The sequence below is a fragment of the Mycteria americana genome, chromosome 18, assembly GCF_035582795.1.
Source record: "Mycteria americana isolate JAX WOST 10 ecotype Jacksonville Zoo and Gardens chromosome 18, USCA_MyAme_1.0, whole genome shotgun sequence".
NCBI classification, from domain to species: Eukaryota; Metazoa; Chordata; class Aves; order Ciconiiformes; family Ciconiidae; genus Mycteria; species Mycteria americana.
In genome coordinates, this window is record NC_134382.1 from 5,209,684 (window position 1) to 5,231,893 (window position 22,210).

A 22,210-nucleotide genomic window follows, 5' to 3' on the forward strand; every position below is an offset into this window, starting at 1 on the left:
CATCTCGTGTGACAGACTCCTAACTAATTCCGATCGCCGTACGGAGCAGGGGAAAGACACGACAAAATAAGTGAAAAAAAAACCTTGCTGAATAAATACATACACCGTTTTGACATCTTCTCAACGATTGGCCTATCGAGTCCCTTCATTTGGTAACAGATAGTTTTGGATTTCACCTAACAAGATTTATTACTGATTTACTTTTCAAACCGATTGTCCCTGCCTGGATTTTTCTCCCCTGGGCATGCGTGAGTGTGTCACCTTGAAATAGACCTAAAAAGCGCATGGAAAGCAGCAGAAAAAGGTCTATGTCACCTTCCTCAGGTCCATTCAAATTGCATAAAGTTCCCTGCCAGAATTTACATGTCTAAAGCTATTCTGCCTGCATTAATGCAACCCGTGCTAGATGAAGGGGCTCTACACCTGACAATCAGTTCCCTGTGGCTCCAGCTTCTACTGTCTAAGAGGAAGATTTTTTTTTCCTAAGGGCAATCATGATGTGAATTTACTGCTTGTGAAATATACTAGTCTGGCAGACTCAGAGCATAACGGTGTCTGATAAGCAGAGCAGGTATCTCACAGGCAACAGCAGAAAAGGTGTCTCCCGCTTCCCTCTATAACCATGGGTCTAGTCTAGACAGATTTTTACACCTACCAGCTCACCACAATCTCTCAGCACTTTCCAACCACTCATTTCTACCAGCCTCGACCCCACTGGAGAAGTGTCTGCAGTGGAGTGTTTTGGTTTGGAATCTCAAATAATAGAAATGCCGAATAATGAATTCCTCTAAGTACCAGAGAACAGCTCTTTGATAGCCCACTCAAATTAGATGCAAAGAAAATTATCAAAATTTTGATAATTTGAGAACTGGAGAACTCTCTGAGAACTGGAATGAGGCCACCAAAGACCACAGGGACCTCTGGGTTGTTATCCAGAGATTGATTAGAGCTCTTGACAATCTTAACGTGGGATAGAACAGAGACAATTCAGCAGTGAAGCCCTCCTGACTCATTTAGTGTTCTCAGCCTTCCCTTCTTAGATTTTATCTACACATACCAATACGGTCTGAATGTGTCTGGGTATGCATGCTCCTTTTAGCTGCAGTAATAGAGGACAGGGAGGCTATCTTTTATCTCTTAATTCTAATCCCAGAGGTAAAATCCTATCATTAGCGGACCTTCCTTTAGCTAACCGGAAGCACCTATATTGCCACTGCTGCTGCTTTCAACTTTGTGATATGCTTCCAAGGACTGCAAAGAGGTAAAGAATCAGATGATCTTCAGGCTCTTATTACTGAGTTTCATCTGGTAAGACATTTAACTGTTATGACTCCTGGAGTCAGCTCCCTGATTGGTTTATATTTGGAATAGTATCCAGGAATTATTGTCTAACGTCCAGTCCCGTATATGCTGTGGATGAAAATGGGCTTCCAGCTACTTGGAGATAGAGCTTGTGACTTGCCTCCAAAAAGCTTGATTTCCAGTCCAAGAAAGCATTTTTGTAAAGCCAACCAATCAGTGAAGGTTCAAGTAAATCGCATGTCCAAGAAACAGCCGATGAGGAGCAGAATCAGCAATGAAGGCACAAAATCTCCTTCCAAATTCTACAGTAATATTCCTAGATATTATCTGCAGTATCAGAGAGGGAGATCTTCCAGTAGTGGAGTCTTAAAATATCATTAAAAATCAATATCCAAATAGCTTTGATCAATGCCTTAGAAATTCTCAGCAGCATTCCCTGTTTCCACTCTAAGTCAGCAGTAAGCAGGGCCAGGGAAAGGTCCTTCCTGTGAAGCATGGCTCTAGGGGTCAAGAAAGGACACTGCGATATAACGGGTTCCTTTGGTGGTTGGAAGACCTTCATGATAGTGGGTCAGGCGTCCTGGATGCATAAGGGTCCACCCTTTCCGTGGAGCTCGAATGGAGCAATTGTAGCGCAGGAACCGGCAGCCTCCTCCCTGATGGAAACAAAACAAGAGACACGTCAGCTTGGTAAAAGCATCTCAGGGAAAGAGTCTCTGCGTTCTGGCAGCCCTTCTGAAATGTGAGACGGTGCCTGGGGAATCTCCTGTGTTCTGATGTATTCAAAAATCTTTCTACCCTAGCCCAGCCATTAATTGCAATCCTTAGTGTGAAGAAGCCAGATATGGATAAGGAAAGGGTTTTCAGCTGCCTAGACTGCTCCAGAGGCTGTACTGCATTCATGACACCTTGGCAAACACTTACCTCATAGTCTATTCCAACTCGGTTCAAAGCAATGTTAATGGTAAAGGTGGAAGCGTCATGATGGGGCATTAAAGAAGGCTGCTCGTCAGGTTTGTAGCGAACTACAAAGGCTAGCTCAAACTGAGTCTGCAGGAGAGAAGAACAAAATGCACATCATTTACAGTTACAGGGCTATAGTAGTCCATGGCTACTGAGCTGCAGAGCAGGGTGTCAGATTCAAATTGCATCCCACAGCTAAGAGAGAAAGGCAGGAGAATGTCATTGGGAAACTGCGTATTTCCTGACGCATATACTTATGTCATACTCCAGGGTCTGTTCCTCCATACTGGGAAGTAGTATGCATATTGCTAGAGGACTCTAGCAGTCTTTTCACGAAGTTGCAACTGGAAGAGGTGCTGAGCTGGCCACAAGTTTTGAAGCTAACATACACATACCTTGGTATAGTATCCTGGGTACAGTTTCTCTGTGATAGGTGCAATATAGTCCAGAAGAAACTTATACCATTCTCTTTCAAAGCCGATTTGGTTCATGTGTATGTCAATAGTTGGGACATTCTCATATCCTCCTTGTATTCTGCTGTCCTGAAATAGAATCATGAAAATACCCATAAGGATGGGAACCTTGGACTTCAGGAATGAAAAGCACTTGTTTCTGGTAACTACAAATAAATATGACGTTTATTTATCAGAATTTCCAGGATGAAAAACTCATTTCAAACAATAATTAAAACCTAAGGTAAACAATATTACCATCAGAAGGGCTGAACACTGTAGCTTCCGAGGACACTAAAGAGGACTCAGAAAAATTAACTCACATTTAAGAACAGGGGCAAAATCACAGAGTTAATCAGGAACAAAATTAGAGTACTGCCTCCAGTTTCCTGGTTTAACTGTGGGATCTAATGCCTTCCTACAGGAGGCACTGCTGCCAAATATGCACGGATAATGGTGCGACCCAGAAATCAAAAAGCTCCTGCTTTTTCTTACCGTGTTGTCACCTGTGGACCACTGACCATAATGTTCCATTTCCTCCACCAGCTCATCACAGGCAGTGTCAGTGAATATGGGGAACCAGTAAACATCCGGGCAGGGCTGCAGAAAGTAGACAGGTAAGAACAGCAGAAACAAGGACAGGTGCTTGAGGCAAAAGGAGTAAGGCTAAACTGACTGTAGATTGAGTCAGTTTAAGGGGAAAGTAACCAAAATATTGAGGATAGAAATTGGTCTTCTGATTTACGTGCCCCACTTCCACTTAAGAGAGCTGGAGATGTACTTCTAGAAGAATGATTTGGCTCTAAAAATACTTTCAAGGTCATGTTTCCCCTGGATTTGAAAGACTATGAGGTCATGCTGAACTGCTTATTCCTGAGAATGACAGTAGTGATGATACAAGCATTGTCCTGATGCTAATCTCCCATTCTGATGGATAAGAGCAATACTTTCTTACCATTTCTACCAATTTCCCTTTCAGAGCTGCTGTGTAGTTTTCATGGATGTACTTTTCTCTCCAGTCCTGCAGTTAAAAGATAAGCAAACCAGTAATTTCTGTGGAGCCTGGTTAAAGAGGCAGTGAAAGGCCAGGCACTCATGCAGCAGTGCTTCACAGGCTTTGAAGATCCAGATGTTATGAATCACATAAACACCCTCTCTTTAAATTCTGTGATTACACTCCTCATCCCACCTGAGAGACATCGTTATTACAAAGCCTGGACCTTCCTTGTTGGTGAAACTAGTCATCAAATCTTCACATGCCACATTGCTAAGCCTGCTGAGCATGCAGGTTATCTCACCTCAGGATTGCTGAATATTTGCCAGAGGTCATTGTGGAGGTGAGTTGTCTGATAATTCTCCAGGGACAGGATGTGTCCAAACTGATGCCGATTTGTCAGGTACATAAAGACTCCCTGCAGGACAGAGGGAAACAATCAAGCTTTGTTTCCAGGCCTCACATTTCTGTGAGCCACTATGAAATATAAGCACTGGACAGTTCCCCAGTGATGATGGCTCTGCCCAAGCTGTTAATTTACTCATTCTTTCTCCTGTGGGCCTTCAGTTTAATTTCCACCCTGGATATGAGGCACTTTGAAAGGTTATAGCCAGAGCCACTAATTCTGTGCCTCTTGTCAGCCAGGGTTGGAAGCAGAGCAGAACAGCTGCTGTGAGATTACGTTCTTCCTTCTTACCCTGTCAACCCCATTTAGAACAGCCCAGAATAGGCCCAAGAACAAAAATGTTACCCACATTTAGTGGTCCCTGGCTCTGTGTGGCTTCACAGCAAGATAGAAATCCCACACTGTTCCAAGCCTGCACAGTATTGAGTAATGCCAGTTCATCCTGTCCCATGCCCCGGCAGAGCTGAATGCCTTGAAACTACTTAATCTTGTCACCTCCACTCTGGCGTGCAGTTCCCCTGCCAGCCTTTCTCTCCTTGACTGACCTGATTCCGAACGTTGTGGCAGAAAGCCATGTCAGCATCCAGCTTGCCACTGTGGAAGAGATCTCCTTGGTCAAGCTCTGATCGCAGAGCCTTGGCTTTAACCATGTAAACGCTACTGATGTAGGGAACATTCCAAAGCCCGCTGAAACACAGAGGTAGGAGAGTAAGACTTGAAATAGCACTAAAACAGAAACTGCTGGAGTTGACAGGATGGCAGGCGGCACTGCAGTATTAGCCAGGCTTGCCTAAATGAGCCAACTCAGAACAGTAGGGAGAAACCATACCAGTAGGAATTGTCATTCCAGAAAAAAATCACTTATATTGCCCAGAGCTTTTAAGCTGCACAAATACTAGTCCACTGTGAAAGCAATTAATTGCTACTGTGTGTTTTTGCTAGGGACATAAGTAATGGCTTGAATCTCTTCCCAGAGAGATCAACATATTTTTTTCCGGTGATTTAAAAAAACTGAACCAGCCAAAAGTGCATAAGCTGATTTCCAGCATTTATCACACATATAATGGCCTAAAAAAAAAAAAGAGGGCCCCTCAAGAATATGAATGAACCTACAGCTATATTTTGTGAATCTTCCATTCAAGGATCACCTGGTATTTTATGAAGACTATCTGATAAAGATTAAACAGCACTTTACAGGATTTTAAGGATCACACTAACTACAATCCACTGGTGGGAAAACATGACATGAGTAAGATGAAGTGATTTCAGCAGAGTCAGGACTCTTAAACCCTTACTCTGATCATAAGAAAATCTGCCCAAAGCATGTTATCGTCTCTGCTCAGGGAAGAACATAGAGCAGCTTCCAAATGGGAGTACAGACTTCTTCTCCTTTTCTGTACACAAAGACAGTTGTGCTCTCTGGTTCTTTGACATTAGCTGGTTTGATGATAATGTGCTGCAGCAAGCTTTACATTTGAGGGATTATATCAGTAAGAAACACTCTGCATACTCACACCCTCCGCCTTTGAACTATATCCACATAATCTTCTGAGCGGGCATAGTATCCATCAGGGCTCAGCGCTCCCCAGAAATTTGACCACAACTTCTCATGACGGCTTACCAGTGGGGCAATCACCATCCTGTGGGCACGGAAAAAAAAGGAATTGCAGAACAGGATGTTACCACACAAAGAAAAGGAAAAGATTTACAAACCACAGGACCATAAGAGTTAGATTCTCCCTCATAAGAGTTAGATTCTCCCTCACTTACAGAGTTGCTGCTTCTGTTAACTCTGTTGGAATAAAATTCCACATAAGAAAGGGCAAATATGATCACAATCTCCTATCTAAAGGCATCCTGCAGCAGGTCTCTTAGAATCCGATTTGTTCTAGCGACTATATAAAGACAAAACTAGGGATGATTTAGTTTTGTCCTGGTTCAAAGACCAGCTGCGCAATCCCACTGCCTAAAATCCAGGGATTACAGCTACAGTAAAAAAAGACCAAATAAGAGGTGTTTGTCTAACATGCCACTTCTGACACAGTTCTCCTAGTGCCTTACGCATCTCCGTGATAGAAGAGCTCACTGTATTCCTCATGTGAAAGATGACCAGTAAGGATTGCTCAGACCAAAGAACTCACTTGTTCTGTTCGATCAGGATCCTTAGAGTCTCTGTGTTCTTCAGAACTATCTCAGCATCCAGGCTAAAGTAAAAGTCACAGTCAGGATCCTTTCTGCACAAATCCCTGTAGCCAGAGAACAAGAAAAGTCACATCAAAATCCTCCTAGAACAGACCAAGACAAGGGACAGAACACCAGGAATTCCCTCACCTTGTAGATTAAAGGTCGTCTTCTGGGTGCTCAGAAAAGTTCAGTTTAACATAACAACCCAGAAGGCTAGCACAGTACAAGCACATCAGATTCAGTATCCAATAGCACACACTGAGACACAGCCAAAATCAACATTTAGCAAATTGCTTCCCCAGCACAAACTGAAGAGGTTCCCATTTACGGTTGGCCTAAATCCAGACCTGAGCTCAAACTCACACCTCCTGATCACATACAGGAAGATACTCTGCCACTAGCTCTTAGTTTTACTACTACACTCCTCTTCCTCAGAGATACGGGTGCATATATTATTTGTGATCTGTGACTGGGCATATAGACTGCTTGATGAAGGCAGGAGGTACAGGGCTATCCTTCCAACGGGGCAGAGAACCAGTGAGAACTTGGTTTCTGAAAGTGGAGAAAGGGAGCTGATATTTGGGTTGATTTTTTTCCAATATATAATGGGCATGGGGAGTTAATGCTAGGAAAATTGAAAGAAGAGGGTGACTGAAAGAAGAGAAGCATCCACTTGATAGTGACAATACTCAGAAAAACTGGACTGCCTTAGTTTGGACACAGGCTGACTCTGCTAGCCATCATGTATGGCCTCTTCACTTACATGCCCAAGTTACGCGCCTCAGCATTCTCCACCTCATCATCTGGTCCAATCACTTTGAGGGCGAGATATTCTTTGCCATGCTCTTTAACAAAAGAGTCCACCTGTGTCAAGTGATGTTGCTCCTATGCCAAAGGAAAAATAAGGAAAAACAGATGAGATGGCCTCATCCCAGGCTGCTCAGCCTCCCGTTCTTGAAAATGTCAAACCAGATGAACAACAGTTCTTCCCACTTCCACATCTTTACAGCTGGATGGAGCTATCTTATAGGTGCCATTGCAGATAAGTACTGGGATTATACAGAGCCTGGAAGTCTAGTTAAAGGTTGCAAAGGTGCCTACAGTACAGGGGGAGGTATACGTTTTCCCCGCATTTGCTAAGACCATCACAGGCCAACTTTACTTACATGGTTGTGAATGAAGAGCTGGATTCGCTGCTTTGGGTAATGAAGGTTACGAAGCCGCAAGAAAAACTGGGAGAGGAATGGGGTGGGCTGCTCGATGAAAATGCCAATCAGAACCATTGGCAATGCCTCATCCTACGTTCAGTGAGAAGAGGAGAGAAGTGGTGGCTTAGGTACCACATCGGACACATAAGATCCCATTGTAATTGTAAGACTTGTCTTGAGAGCTTTGAATAGGCATCAGCCTTACCTTAAAACCTGTGAGGCTTCGCAGACCTTCATCACACACAGTGCAGCCAGTCTCAAATGTCCATATTTGAGGAATGTAGTTGCCCAGGTAGTTCAACTGCAGCTGCAAAAGGCAATTTGACATGTCACGCATTACAAGGCAGAGGAGTTTCTTTGCATCTACCCCCAGTGTAAGATCACATTTCATCAGAACTTCATTTACCTTCCTCTTGGACTAAAGAATCTAAAAAGCGTGACAGCCTGAGGGCCTAATTACAAGCTGGTCTTTGAACCAGACCCATCTTGCTACTAGGGACCTGGACCACTTACTGTTTCTCAAATGTAAGTGTACACAGGGAAAGTCAGTATATGGGAAGACAGTAACCTGATACACTCGAACCTAAAGGGTCACTTTGCAACAAATACATATCAAATCTTTCCCTCAGGACGCCCACTTACCTTGGTGGGCCCATTTCCATGAATCACTACAGGCAGAGTGTCATATAACAAGTTTCTTGCTCTCACTCGTGAGTTTTCAAACTTCAGAACTACCTCATCTGGAAATGACATTGCCATCATGTTATCAGAGGAAGGCTTTTATTAATAATTAGCAGCACAATGCCTCATTTCTACTGAACAACTGCTGAAAGAGGAAAGCATGGACATGGATAACCACGCACAAGTAGTTTAAGGGCTACAGGCCATATCCAGAAAGGAGAAAAAAAATGTTCAGAATGATCCTGTGAGGTAACAGGAGGATGGCTGGGAAGCTGGACAGAGTGCAGCTGGCTGGGCTGGCAAATACGCCTTCTACTGGGAATCGGCAGAAGCCACACTGAAACAGTCTTTCAAAACTGGCATTGACAAAGTGTGCTGTGAGGAACAGCTAATGATGGCCAGGGAGGACTCAGGCCCTTCTCACCTAAGCATTCTATGCACCTGCTGTCTCTCTTTTCCACTCCAGACAAAAGTCCACCCTCCTGGCAGAGATCATCCAAGATGTCTCCTCAACACAACCACACAAAATCCTTTGGAAAACAGACTAGTACAGATCCAAGCTCCAGTCTATCATTGTTGTAATAAGCACAGGAGCCAAAAAATACACTGCCGTTATAATTTTTTACCTGACTGGAATAAAGATGGAGGGGTGCAAGACTATAAACTGAAAACATTAGGCAGTAGTGTCAGGAGAGTAAGTAAATCACTTTTGCCAGGACTAGGAAAATCAATCAATCAGCAGGTCAGGTCAGAAGCTTGGTACGGTCAGTGAGTGCTCACAGGCAGTGTCTGGCTGCATCTCACCTTCTGTGGCATTCCACACACGGTTCTGAAGCAGAAAGACAGGCAAGCCCTAGGCAGGGTTATGTGTTATTACTTGCACTGAAGTCCCTCCCAGTTTCAATCCCTAAGGCTAATGCAATCCGACATGCTTGGAGATCAAAGTGACAAGGAGGTGTAAGATGGAAAACCTGACCTGTATTCCCCCAAGTGAAGAGGGAATTGCAATGAGGACCTAGTTGGTCACAGTGGAATTGCAAATAAATCCCAGAACTCTGGCAGAGGTTTTTTACTGAGGCTTATTCTGCAGGGACAGGAATTTCTGAAATTTAATCCCTTCAGCCACAACACGACTTTATTTCTGGTGTCAGCATGCAGTTGCATTCCAAGGAGAAATGAGCTTCCTTCTTCCATCTCACCTAATGCTCCATTTAGGTTTTGGAAGATCCGGCTTCTTTGGTCTAGACTGATGTTGATACTTTCCTTTAAAAGAGTGAGATAAATAATCTTAATTAGAACACAAGTGGGCATCCATTCTTTACATGTGACAGACCCCATGCTGAGTGAAGATATATCACATTCCTATAATCATTTCCATACTCTCCAAGCTCTGAAGCCTAAAACACTCCCAGCTAATCCTCATTTGCACTTGAATCTGGGACAATTCGCCATTTCTAAAACAATTTAAAGCTATTATATTAGGCAAAACCATGCAAATAAATATTTTAAAGCTGCTGTGGGTGTGCCAATAATAATACGCAGCATATTAATGAAGTACACTTGCAGCACAATCATATAAAACCCATGTATAATATGCAGGAATGCCAAGATATCAAAAACATCTGCTGTGAAGACAGTTTCTTGCCATCTATCCACAGGGCGAGCATTACCCCAAGCGTTGCCCCCGGTACCAGTGTCAAACCAGAACACAGTAAGGGTGCAAGGCCAGCTCATGCAGTCTTTGTTTTTATCCCCAGCTGCAAGTCACACTCTGACTGGATTTTTGTCAGACTAAAATCCAGCTCTGACTTAACAGAGTTCAGTCTCCCTCCAGGCACGTATTTAGATTGATTACTGGAAAGGACAGCAGGGTGCTAACATCCGCTGTCTGAATGCCAAGTCAGTGGAATTACTCAGCCTTTGTGTGGCATAGGGCCAGACCTGCAGATGAGAACATGTTCATGTTAAAATATCATGGGCCTTATTCAGATTTGGGGAAGGAAAAAAGTGCAGCTGTTCTGAATTTTTCACCAGCTCTGCTGGTAAAAAAGTGCAACTCCTTCTCTAATCAGTCTGAAAGCAGTTTCCCATTTCTAATGCTTCCTCTTGACTTTACTGTTACAGTTTGACTTCCTAGTTCCCATGCATTTGTGGTGTCCCTCAGGGACAGAGTGCACTGCGTAATGCAGAACGGGGCAGGGACAACGGAAGCAGAATCACCCTGTGGGCTGGATGATTCGGCCAGTGCACCACACAGTGCTGGAATGGCAATGATGCTTCCAGGGTCCATTGAGGCTTCTGTATGATGTTACGTGGCACGCTACATAGGCTGACACAGATTTTGTCAGCCAGGATCTGGAGGTGTTTGCGGAAGGCAGTGGCAGCCTCTTTGTTCCAGCAGGGCTACCCACTGTGATGCCTACGGTCCCTGTCCTGTGGCACAAGAGTGGCTACAAGGCTGTGAAACTTTGTCCCTTTTATCACCTCAAATCTGCTCAGGCCTCATCTGCCCCTTTACCTACAATGTACTTCAGTGCTAGGCTGGATATCTCTAAGTCAAGCACTGCACTCTACAGGGAGGATACACACTTAAAGTCTGGGTTTCACACCCCCTGGGAGGAGGCTGGTTAGTTCTGCCACACTCAATCGCTTTAAACATCAGCACATACAGATACTGGTATGAGTTTCCAGTAAGACTTGTTTTAAGACATCTGTCTTCCCATTAACATTTTAAGCTTAAAACCTGCTAATAACAGAACAAGGGGGTAGGGGCTAGAATGCAAATTTTCAGAAGGAAAATGGGTAACTAGACATACTACTGGCCTTTTTCATGTAAGGATGCCAGAGCAGTAATTAAGGGTCAATATGTATGTGATTAACTTATTTTACTGTCAACAGGGATACTGCACAGAGGATTAACAGCAATGCTTCTCAGACAACTCCCCCTAATCCCAAAATCTAACTACACCTACTCTTTTTTCTGGATCCAAGAAGACATTCGTATAGAAGAGCTGGTCACTGTCATCATCTTGTCCTTTCCACTCCTCCACAAGCTTCTTCAGGTTTGGAGCATAACCTACGAAGCCTGTGGGAATAAGTATGAAGAGGTGTTTCAACCCATACAACCAAGAAAGGGAAGTACTCCTGTATACACACGCTCTCACTTCTTTCACACAAAGTCTCACTCCACTGTGTGTTGCTGCAGAGATACACCAGCTTTCAGCAAAGGTGTGTACAGACTGCACTTTCCAACATGGAATGACACCAGGATCAAACCCATAATCTTCAGCATCAGAAAAGCTCAGATACCCACACCCTGAATGACAAGTCTTACTGAAAAGGGAGAAGGGATAGGGAGCAGGTTCCTGTCCTCTACAGGCAATTCATAGCTATGTCCCCTCCGTAGGTAAAAGACAGGAGCATCGTTAGTCTTTCCATTACAGCCAGTTATGCACAGGGCTTCAATTTGCACCACCTTCTATAAAGATACTTTCCACACCTGGTCCCTTGCTACTTCTCTCAAAGGCCTTCTCATAGGAGGAAAAAGCTGAGAGAGGTTCTCAGCTGAAAGAAGGTTCTGCGTCTTACCTCCAGAACCCAGGAAGCGCTTTCCATCTCGCACCTGAGGATACTTGGCTTCCAACTTTCTGTCGGGATAGATGTAGTTCTCTGCTGAGAAGACCACCTTGCTCTTGGCTTGTTTGAACTTCTTCAGCAGTTCTGTGGGGCCCGAAGCAAAAAGTACATCATAGCTAGAGTAAAAGACAGACAAGAAAGGCACAGAAAGGAATGGAGTCAGAAAAACATGTCAGCATTAAAAGTTTCTAGAAACAGCTAATCCTTTACGAACCCCTTTCTTTTAGTTCTGCTTCACAGTATTACATTTTTTGTCATAATTATAGCTAATTAAAGTCCAATCTTATTCACAGAGTGGGAGACGTTAGTTTCCACTGCAGAAGATTCCACACTGGTTTGGGGCAACTTACACCCGTTCTTATTTTTTACAAAGTTTTCACTGATGATAAAAACAAATCTTCCAAGCTGCAAAACATGCTGATCACTCCTTGCTTCTCCCCCATTTGGAACTGTGAAGCCCTGGTGCCCTCACTGTTTTTAACAACTTTTTACTTATTGGAGGAAGAATTACTCTGCCATTCCTTTCTAGATTAAACAAACCCATAAATCATGCTTTTTACATCTTTTGGCATCCTGCCACTCTCCACTGAGCTCCCTGCAAATCTTCAGGAGGAACCTCTACTGGACACTAGCCACTGCATGCTGCACGCCAGCCGCTATCTCTTCAGTACTGGGTAGAACCAACTAATTCCCACGCAACACTCCCAGAATGAAACCTGCATTTTCTGCAAGAGGATTTGCATACTTCAGACTCATTTTGGTGAGTGAAGAAGTTGCTCATTCTAGAGATTAATCATTCCCAACTCTAAACACATGCAGACACTCAGAGCTGCAAAAGATGATCTCCCTGCCATGGGAGCTAGAGACAGATACAGGGATCCCAGCCCTGCCTGTTGCTGGGCGTATGAAAAGACACTGAGACTCCAAACCGTCCTTTTCCCTCTTCACATTTCTCTGGCAGACTAATTCTTGGCTCTCAGGATTGTGTTGTAGCCTGCCTCACCTTATAAAACAAATAATTCTGGTAAGAAAGGCCTGCACAGATCCACAGAAATTGTCCACTCATTCTCTGCAGACAGAGGCAGCCAAATTCCACCCTGGCAGAAACAGGTATAACGCTATCAACTTTATGCAAGAGCTGGAATCAGCCTATTCTGATCAGGCCTTCCCAGCTGCCACAGATGCAGCTCTGAGCAACTCTCAGGCAACTGCAGAGAATTCAGGGGGAGAAAAACAGAGGAGGTCTGGACACACCTTCCAAAAGCAATCTACTTCACAGTTAATTTCTTCTTGGTAAGAACCTGTCCAAACAGCCTTATGATTCAGTTCATGGCAAATACTTTCCAACCCATTACCTTTCTACGAAAAGGATGATCAAGTCTTCCTTATCCGCATACTGCTTCAAAGCTGATTTCAAGAGACGGACCTTCTGCCCACCTCCTGCTGGCTTCTTGTCATCTCCACCCTGCCATTCCTCATCCAGCCCCAGCACCTAAAAAACAACAGGCACAGGGTCTACTGAACAGGTCACTTTCCCAGCAAGACTCACAGGAAAGGACCAGAACCCACAACCTTACTAGTCCTGATAACTCCCAGTGCAAATCACAACAAAAAACCCAGCATCAGGACAGATGGACTAGGTTTATACGCCAGCCTTTGAACCATTCTCTGCGAGGGACAGTCAGAGGGACACGTAGCACAGTAACAAAGTACTCTCAGCAACAGGGACAGGAGCACACTGTGTACTGTGTTTTGGCATTACAGCGGAAAAGTGCCATGGGGCTCCCTTCAGCAGGAGTTACGGATCTCATCTCAAGCCACCACTCAGGATGGAGTAAGAGACTGCTGCAGAAATGTCCCAGTCACAGTATTTTTCAGCCAACTGAGTAGGTGTGTCCTCTCTTGAGCTTTTATTTAATCACTTTGTGGCCAAGTCTTATCCATTCCACACTTCAAAATTCCCTTCAACTAACCACCACTGAGGCTGCTAGCCATCACCTGGACTTTGTAGTTGAAGAATTGGGCTGATCTTCTAAAGCGCTGGAATCCCTCAGTCTGCTTGGTGGCAACAGTAAGAACCAGCAGGTTTTCTGCATACAGGAGAAAGCACAAGAGACACATTCAACTTGCCTTGTTTTCACAACCAGCTGTTCCATACCTAACGAAGAGGTTTTACTATCAGATATTGAGTCAAGGTAGGGATCAATAGTCTTAAAGGTACTTGACAGATTTGACAAAAGAAAGTCAAAATCCAACCACTGAGAAGCAAAGTGACTTTCCCAGTACATTTAAGCTGATCACAAATCCAGCAATAGAATCCAGGAGTCCCAACTTTTGCGCAGTCACTGCTGTTCACGGACACAGGTTATGTCTGTTCTATATGACATTGACAGATGTCCAGGTTCATTTTAAATCGGGCAAGGGAGGTAGTCTAGCTGTGGAGCTACCATATCCTACTGAGAAGAAAACAGCTTGCTTACACCTCACCCAATTATCTCTATGCCGTGCAATCTTAAGCACTATAGGTGTTCTCACTGCCCACAAAGCTTCAACGTCAGGAAGAAAACCAGCCTCAAATCCTACTTATTTGCTGCCTGGATTTTCTTGGCACCAACTCATCAAAGCTTCATAGAGGGAGAAAAAGAAAGCGTGGACATAGCCAATGTTCTACTGGAGGAACTAACTATCACAGGGGACAGAACGTGGCAAAGGTGCCCTCAAATTTCAGTGTTTGATTGAAGAACCCAAAACTAATTACAGCACAAGCGAGACTGTTCCTTTGCAGAGGAGATTAGAACCTGGTCCTGGGTACAAAATGCGAGATTATGTAAAGATACAATTTCATTGCCTGAGTTATGAGCTAGAAAAAGAAAAGATAATGTATTAAGTGGTTTTTTGCCCTGCTATTGAGAGTTAAAATTCTCTTCTCTCACAGAGAGCATGAAGGAAATTAAACTTGAAGATAAAAAATAGAACTACTACAAAATGCCCATTTGGAACTCATCCATTTAGTGCAATTGGCTTCCTGTTACCCACAGAGTTGCTTTTTTGTCACTCAGCATTGACTGGGTGTAGGGAAGACCAAAATTAGGCTGAATGTTATTATTCCCTCTCCATGGCTGCTCCAATTTTCTACTGCATTCTTGAGGTGTTTTCCAGATTTTTTCATACATACACAATGTGAATTTAATTCTGCCGTAACTTTCATTTACATTCTCCTCCTAAACTTGCTTTTCATTTCCAGTTCCTTAAAAATGACAAAGCTAAATCCTGAAGTTCTCTTTCAGAAGTTTCTCTATAGTACCACTGGAATATGATTTTTATGTGGAAGCTCTGGTTTCTTCATTGTAATGATTAAATGCTATACTTCATCTTAAAACTTCTGCTTAAGTAGGAATTTGTATAGGTTCTGGCAACAGTGCTTAAATGTGAATCCTGGCCATCCGATTTTAACATCAGAAAATACCAGGAAAAACTGAAAGCACATTTTCTTGGCTGGAGCAGGCTTCTTCTGGAACAATGATTTTTTTCAATGGATGTACCAGATGCATCTTCCTAGTGTACCCAAACTGATATTCTGTCTGATCTTAGAGAGGAAGGATCTAGGAGCTGGAGTCCTAGATAGACCTGACAAAGGCAGCAAAAATAAAAAATAAGTGTAAGACTCCAAGTTAGGAAGAAAGAGCATGTTCCCAAGGAAATTCCTAAAATCCTTTACCTGCATCAGAGGTAAAAAAGAGAGGAGAGATTGAGAACAGTCAATAGGAGGTCAGTTCTAATTGTATTTTGTTAGACATTCACACAGACAGACAAAGAGAGTGATAAATAAAATAATATCAATCCTGCATTTGTGCAGTTTTTAAAGGCAGATTTGTAGACGTATGAAGTGCATTCCTAATCCAGCTCCTCCAGCACACTCCAGTTCCTTGTGTCCTGTCCAGTCAGAAGGTGCAAACAAGTAAGTAAAGTATCTATGTCCTCAGGGAATATGTTAAAGCCATTAAAGTTTCTAGCCATACGATGGCATGCAGAAAACCATGGCAGCTTTATTTGATAGCTCTGAGCTCACGGTTTCTGAGAAGGTGAAGATCACACTGCCAACGAAGAGGGGGGCAAATGTGGGCTTGCCAGAGAGGAATGTAAAGACAAACATCAAATTCTAGTACCTGAAAGGAGAGGAGAAAGCATATAATAACGATAAACGAAGGAGAGAAAGGAAAGAGCTGACTGCTATGCAATTATTTCAGCCTGAATTCTCCGGCATCTCACATTAAATAAATCACTAATTCATTTTCACACCGCCACCCCCAGAAAGCAACAAACTGATTATGATATGACTGCCAGAAGTTTGCTGGACGAGATGCGAGAGCTAAAGGCTCACACGGATGAAGAGGAAGCGGTGTCCTATTTCTAAGACAGAAAAGGTTTCACCGTGGTGTGAACTCACTGGGGCATGGAAAAGCCAGCACAGAGACAATTATCCTCCCCAGCAGAATTCAAAGTTACAGATTCCCTTCTCATTACTGGTCTGTGGGGGTAGGACTCTCAGAGACATTAAGCTCAGTCTCTGTTCTGAGAAATCTCTGCAGTAGCGAGAGCTTTCCATCCCAAGAGACATTCCTTCAGTCCCTTACTAGAAGCTTGTGCTGAGCTATGCTGCCTCTGCTCCTTCTCCTTTAACCCTTTTTTCTCTTTCTCGAAGATTTTGCTGAACACTGGTGCAGCTGAGAGGTATTTGCAGAGATAGAGCAGTAAACCCTTTTAATTTCAGTATCACATGCAGACATTTTAAAACCTCCAAAAGTGGATTTATGCTTCCCTATTTTCCATGTCACAGTTACTTTTCATATGTAGAAATGGTAGCCTATTCTGTTAAGCTGGGCCTCCTGGGCCCAGAGGCTCCTTGGGCCATGCTGACAAATAGAAATCGTATACATTTAGTAATGGTACGGCTGCAAAATATGAACAGTGTGGTTAACGAAGCAAGCGCTGGAGTAGGAACCAGGGGAGCTGGGCTGTACTGCCAGCTCTGCTATGCAACAAGGAGCCAATCTTGTTATCCCTCCGTTTTTCCATCTGTAGAATGATAATAGAGGACACATCACTTTTGTGAGGGTTTTTGAGCACTATAGATGAAAAGGATCCTGTAGGGACAAAGTACTGGAACAGGGACTCTGATATCAACAGCACAGTGAAACGATTGGGTAGACTTCTGAGTTCTTACAAAGAGTAAAATCAGTAACAAGATGAGTTCAGTAACAAAAAGTTTTAGAGTTATTTACTTCTGCCCTGACTCTACAGGGAAAGCACAGCTGCAGCTGCACTTTAGGACAAGGAATGAATTTATCCCTAGGCTGTACTTTGGGAAATCCTACTCTGCCGCTTCCTGTTAAGACAGTGTCCAAGAAAATACCATTAATACGGGGATCAAATAGAAAAAATCAGTGCACAATTTAATAGTGGATAATATAATCTCTGCATTAAATTCACATTTATGAAAGTTTATTTTTAAAGTTTCAATTAACTCCAAATAACTATGCTTAGAGCTTTTGCAGAGATCTAAAAGAATACACAAGAGAGAAGATAGGTAACATTATTCTCACATTACTCCAGGGAAGCCGAGGCACAGAAAAGGTAAGGCATTTTTTCTTCGAGCCATGCCAGAAGTGATGGGTTCAGAAAGCAGTTAATTCCAAATTCCTCTTCCTAACCAACATACCTCATTCTCTTTTCCCAGCACCCAATTCTATATCTCTAGTGCACTCTAAAACCTTACTAAAAACATGGAAGATTTGGGGTGTGTAAGGAAGACAGGATAGCACAGACAGATTAATTTCTTACTTACATTTGTCTAACAGTTATCCTAAATGCTGAAATTATTTTTCTTTAGTTATGTCACTATAGCTAAAGAACTCCCCTTCCAACACTCCCACGGATACACATTAACTGTATTAAGTAATATATACAGTAAAGGTAATTATACCAGAATCACGTATCGTGAAGGGAAGTATTCTAGGTAACAAGATGAAATCTCCTATTAATTGCCACTTCTCTAATGAAGACAGAGATAATTATCCAAACATCTTGGCAGAGTGACAGTGTGTGAACCTCTTTGTCAGCCTGGCTGACATTCTGCAGCTGCCCTAATCCTCTACTGTTCCACCAACTACTCCTCAGAGCATCTACCAACTGTTTCTGTGGGGATAGACTGATGTTATTTTAGGAGCATCCCAGAGCTCAGGTCACTGTGGCCAGTCTGGGATCAAATGCCCTCGGTTACCTAACTCTTGAACCGTGTAAGTTCAAAAGCAGGAAGGGCCGACCCAGGGGGGATGCCACCCAAGGGGCTGTGAGTACCTTACTGGGATGAAATGGTGTCCCAGGCTCGTCTCACACAACTCAGAGCTGCGAGCGCCTGTCTGGGAACTGCGGCGCTCCAGAAGCATGTGCGGAGGACACCCACGCCAGCCCGTGCGCTGCCTCCCCGCTCGGCAGCAGGCTCCGGATGCCGCCCCGGGGCTCAGACTCTGCAGCGGGCGCTGCTCTCCGAGCTGGACCGCAATGCCTCCGAGCTGGACCGGGGCGCTAGGGTCAGCGGTGGCACCGAGAGCGGATGTGCCCGTCCACCGGCCTGGCCACCAGCTCCCCGTGCTGCCGGTCCCCGCCCTCTGCCCCGGAGCAGACCCCCTTACCTTCCCGCTCGGAGGCACGGCCGCCCTCCGCCCCGAGCAGCGCCAGCACCGCCCAGGGCAGCAGCACCGCCGGAGGCACCATGGAGGCGACTTCCCCGCCTGGATCCCGGTCCGGGAGCCGGTACCGAGCGGGGGCGCTGCCAGCGGGACGGCCCCGGCGGACGGCGGCTCTAGAAAGCTCCGGGGCTGCCGGAGCCTGTGCCACGCACCAGACCCGCCCGGCGGGGACGGGCGGAGGAAGCGGAGAGGCGGCGGCTCCTCCTCCCGGGCCGCCCCGGCCCCCGCAAGAGGCGGGGAGGCAGCTGGGGCCGCGCTGGGAGAGGGAGCAGGAAGCTGCGGGGCCGAGGCTTGTGCAGAGCCCGGCAGCATCTGCCTTGGGCAGGGACGCGGAGCTCGATCCCGGAGCTGCGGGAACGCGACCTGGCGTGCCGGGTCCAGCAAGCCTCGCTGCCGGGGGCTGCGCAGGACGCGGGTTACAGCCCCGGCCGTGGGACGCGGGGCAGCGGGTCCGCAGAGAAGAGACGGGCGTTCAGCAAACGCGAGGCTGCGTGGGAGGAGGGGGCTCACTTTCCGGCCAGCTTCGGTTCGTGCTGGGCTGCATCTGGTTGACACAGTCATTAAGCGTGGAAAAGGCAAACCAGAAGTGGGTGGTGCACAGCTCTGGAAACTGGAAGCCCTTATGAAACACCGTCTCTCCACCTGTCATCTCACCTCATACATGTCCTTGGTGAACACAAAATCTGCTGCGGTCTTGTTTCCTGGACTAACTTTTTCTCTGGCCATATATATCTCTTTATCTCTTTGTCCTTGTGCTGGGTTTTCTTGCTCTAGCCCTGATGACTTACCCATGCATCTTCTTCTATCAAAAATAGCGTGGCCAGCAGGACTAGGGAAGTGATTGTGCCCCTGTACTCGGCACTGGTGAGGCCGCACCTCGAATACTGTGTTCAGTTTTGGGCCCCCCACTACAAGAGGGATATTGAGGTACTGGAGCGTGTACAGAGAAGGGCAACGAAGCTGGTGAAGGGTCTGGAGCAGAAGTCTTATGAGGAGCGGCTGAGGGAGCTGGGACTGTTTAGCCTGGAGAAAAGGAGGCTGAGGGGAGACCTCATCGCTCTCTACAACGGCCTGAAAGGAGGTTGTAGAGAGGTGGGGGTCGGTCTCTTCTCCCAGGTAACAAGTGATAGGACAAGAGGAAATGGCCTCAAGTTGCGCCAGGGGAGGTTTAGACTGGACATTAGGAAATTTTTCTTCACCGAGAGGGTTATCAAGCACTGGAACAGACTGCCCAGGGAAGTGGTTGAGTCGCCATCCCTGGAGGTATTTAAAGGACGTTTGGATGAGGTACTTAGAGACATGGCGTAGTGGTGGTTTTTTGGCAGTGTTAGGTTTATGGTTGGACTCGGTGATCTTAAAGGTCTTTTCCAACCTATATGATTCTGTGATTCTGTGATTCTTCTAGTTTATTCCGTCTAACTTTGAGAAGAGGCAAAATAAACCTGTCTTATAAAATTACACTTTTAAAAGAAAATTGGGTTTAGGGTCATTTTTATACTGCAGTGAATGTAAGACTTAGATGCAGGGAAACCCTTTTGAGCCTGCAGAACGCCAGATGAGGAGCTAGCACTGACGCACACCTTACGTGAGGCCTTGAGCAACACATTATTTCTACTGAAGCAAATACCTAGAAGCGACAGTGCCATTTTCTTAGGCACTGTGTATAATTAAACCCAACTTTGCTTCAATTACTGAAAGCAACATTTCTTAATGTTGGTTACTTATTTTTTCTCTTGTAAGGTGCGAACAATAACATTTACTTGTCTGCAAAGAACTCACAGAATGACAAAGGCTGTATAAATGTTATGCACTCTTCTGTAAGACATGAGGTACATGGAAAGCAACGTTGCGGTATACTGCTGAAGCCATCACTGAAAGAGGCACTGAGTCTTCCGCCACACCTGAGCTTGGCCCGTGGAGCACGTTACAATAGGAAGGTAAGGTGTCATGGAGAAAGGAGCAGTACTGAGTGGTTTGGCAGGCATAAAAAGCAAAGGATGCGTGCTGAGTGATGGTGTGGCGTGTGCATTGAGATAACGAAGAAACGCAATGCCTCAAGGCAATATGTATTGCTTAGCTGGTCTGTGGCTATGGAACACACAGCTGGAAACATACAGGGCATCATAAAAGCACTGGGATAATACAGAAGCCTCCCTCATTGCAGAGTTCAGTTTTAATTAAAAAAAATTGGCTGTGTAAAATTCTGAGGGCCAAGTCTGCTGTTTTCTATCAGTAAACCACCTCTTTCAATTAACAGAAATCACAGGATCATAGGATTCAGATTTTCAAAATAAATCCAAGAAGGTATGATCTTAGAGGAGAAAAAATTAAGCACATTAGAAGGGCCACACTGTGGCTAACTAATATTCTCCATGCTTCATAATAGCATCCTCCCAAAGAACTACCATTACTATTTGTTTGTTCAGTGAGAGTATTCCTGAGTGTGTTCAAAGCACTTTTGTTTCCATTCCCTCTCCCCAAAGCAGGAATTCCCTCACCAGGCAAACAGAACAGTCCTCATGCTCAAATGATGTACTACAGGCAACAGTCCAAGGAAATACTAGTTCTCCCTAAGATGGTGATTTCAGGAAACTTCCTTTTGCAAAGCTGCCAGTTTCACTAAATAAAAAAAGAAGAAAAAAAACCCCCCAGACTTTCACTTTAGATTTCTCCAGTACTTTGCAGGCCCGGACGAAGCCCCTGATAAATCTTTAGCAGCCTCAACACTTTAAGCCAGGAGCCACAGCAAAGGTGTTCAGCCCCTCACCCTCAAACCTCAGACTGAGATCTGTGACTCAATCTAGAATTTAAAAAATTGCAAGTTTCTCATTTCAGTGACGTCAAGTCTCTCCATTCTGAAAAGAAAGGGATTTTGCACATGAGAACTCATGAATGCATCATTGTTTATACTGCTGTACTCCGGCTGTCCCTATTTGACAACTCTGTTTGCATTCTGCAGCTATGCCAACCCAGCAAGCATATTTTTTTCCTGTTTCTATGTTTGTACTGCTTTGTGTGCTCTGGCTGGAGTCAGCTGCCTGTCTTTCTAAACAGAGGCAGCTGCCAATGCAGATGTTCCAACGAGTACGTGCGACACGTGCTCCAAGCAAAGCAGCAACTTCCTAAAGACTCAGAGCTCTGTTTCTAAAGCAGCCTCAAAACACACCAGACCTTCTGAGAAAACACCAGCCCCAGTGAAACGTGCAAGGGACAGGGGCTCACCCACCGTTTTACAGATACCAGTGCCCCCCCCCCCCCCCCCAGCCCAAACGAACAGCTCATTTGCAGGATGAAGTTAAGATGAAGCATCTGTCTGCTCCTAAGCTGGACTGCTCCTAAGTCCGCTAAGCTGGTTCACCGGCTCTACCTGGTCAGGAATTTCACACTTCATTTTAACTCACAGTGTTTCTGTATAGCTTGCTGCTGTCTTTGGAGAGCTGCACCGGAGTATAAAGCTGTCCGTGGCTTGACGTGCACATCTAAGTCACATCATAGAGTTTGTTCCTCTATTTACTACACAGTGGAATAAAGCCTGATAGAGTATAACTGGCTTTCCCACACTAGGCTCTGCTGTGATACCAGCAGTCAATTGCCACTGGAATTACGGAAAACTCCTCCAGGCCCGCTCCACACTT

General features: G+C 44.9%; 1 protein-coding gene and 1 long non-coding RNA gene across 2 annotated transcripts; one reads left to right on the plus strand and one right to left on the minus strand.

Annotated features, from left to right (window-relative positions):
* Positions 1 to 880: 880 nt before the first annotated feature.
* PLOD1 (procollagen-lysine,2-oxoglutarate 5-dioxygenase 1) lies at positions 881 to 18,752 on the minus strand. The gene is made up of 19 exons (XM_075520330.1): positions 18,519 to 18,752; positions 13,825 to 13,916; positions 13,182 to 13,318; positions 11,779 to 11,942; positions 11,163 to 11,275; positions 9,390 to 9,453; positions 8,152 to 8,249; positions 7,715 to 7,816; positions 7,468 to 7,599; positions 7,065 to 7,186; positions 6,259 to 6,363; positions 5,632 to 5,757; positions 4,663 to 4,804; positions 4,016 to 4,129; positions 3,673 to 3,738; positions 3,213 to 3,317; positions 2,661 to 2,807; positions 2,227 to 2,352; positions 881 to 1,958 (listed from the first exon to the last, which is right to left on the minus strand). Exons 1-19 carry the CDS (start codon positions 18,598 to 18,600, stop codon positions 1,803 to 1,805), a joined length of 2,193 nt encoding a protein of 730 aa, XP_075376445.1. The 5' UTR covers positions 18,601 to 18,752; the 3' UTR covers positions 881 to 1,802.
* Positions 18,753 to 19,008: 256 nt separating this feature from the next.
* LOC142418465 (uncharacterized) lies at positions 19,009 to 22,081 on the plus strand. The gene is made up of 3 exons (XR_012778305.1): positions 19,009 to 19,101; positions 20,316 to 20,512; positions 21,630 to 22,081. It is a non-coding gene; the product is annotated as an uncharacterized LOC142418465 (long non-coding RNA).
* The last annotated feature ends 129 nt before the right edge of the window (positions 22,082 to 22,210 follow it).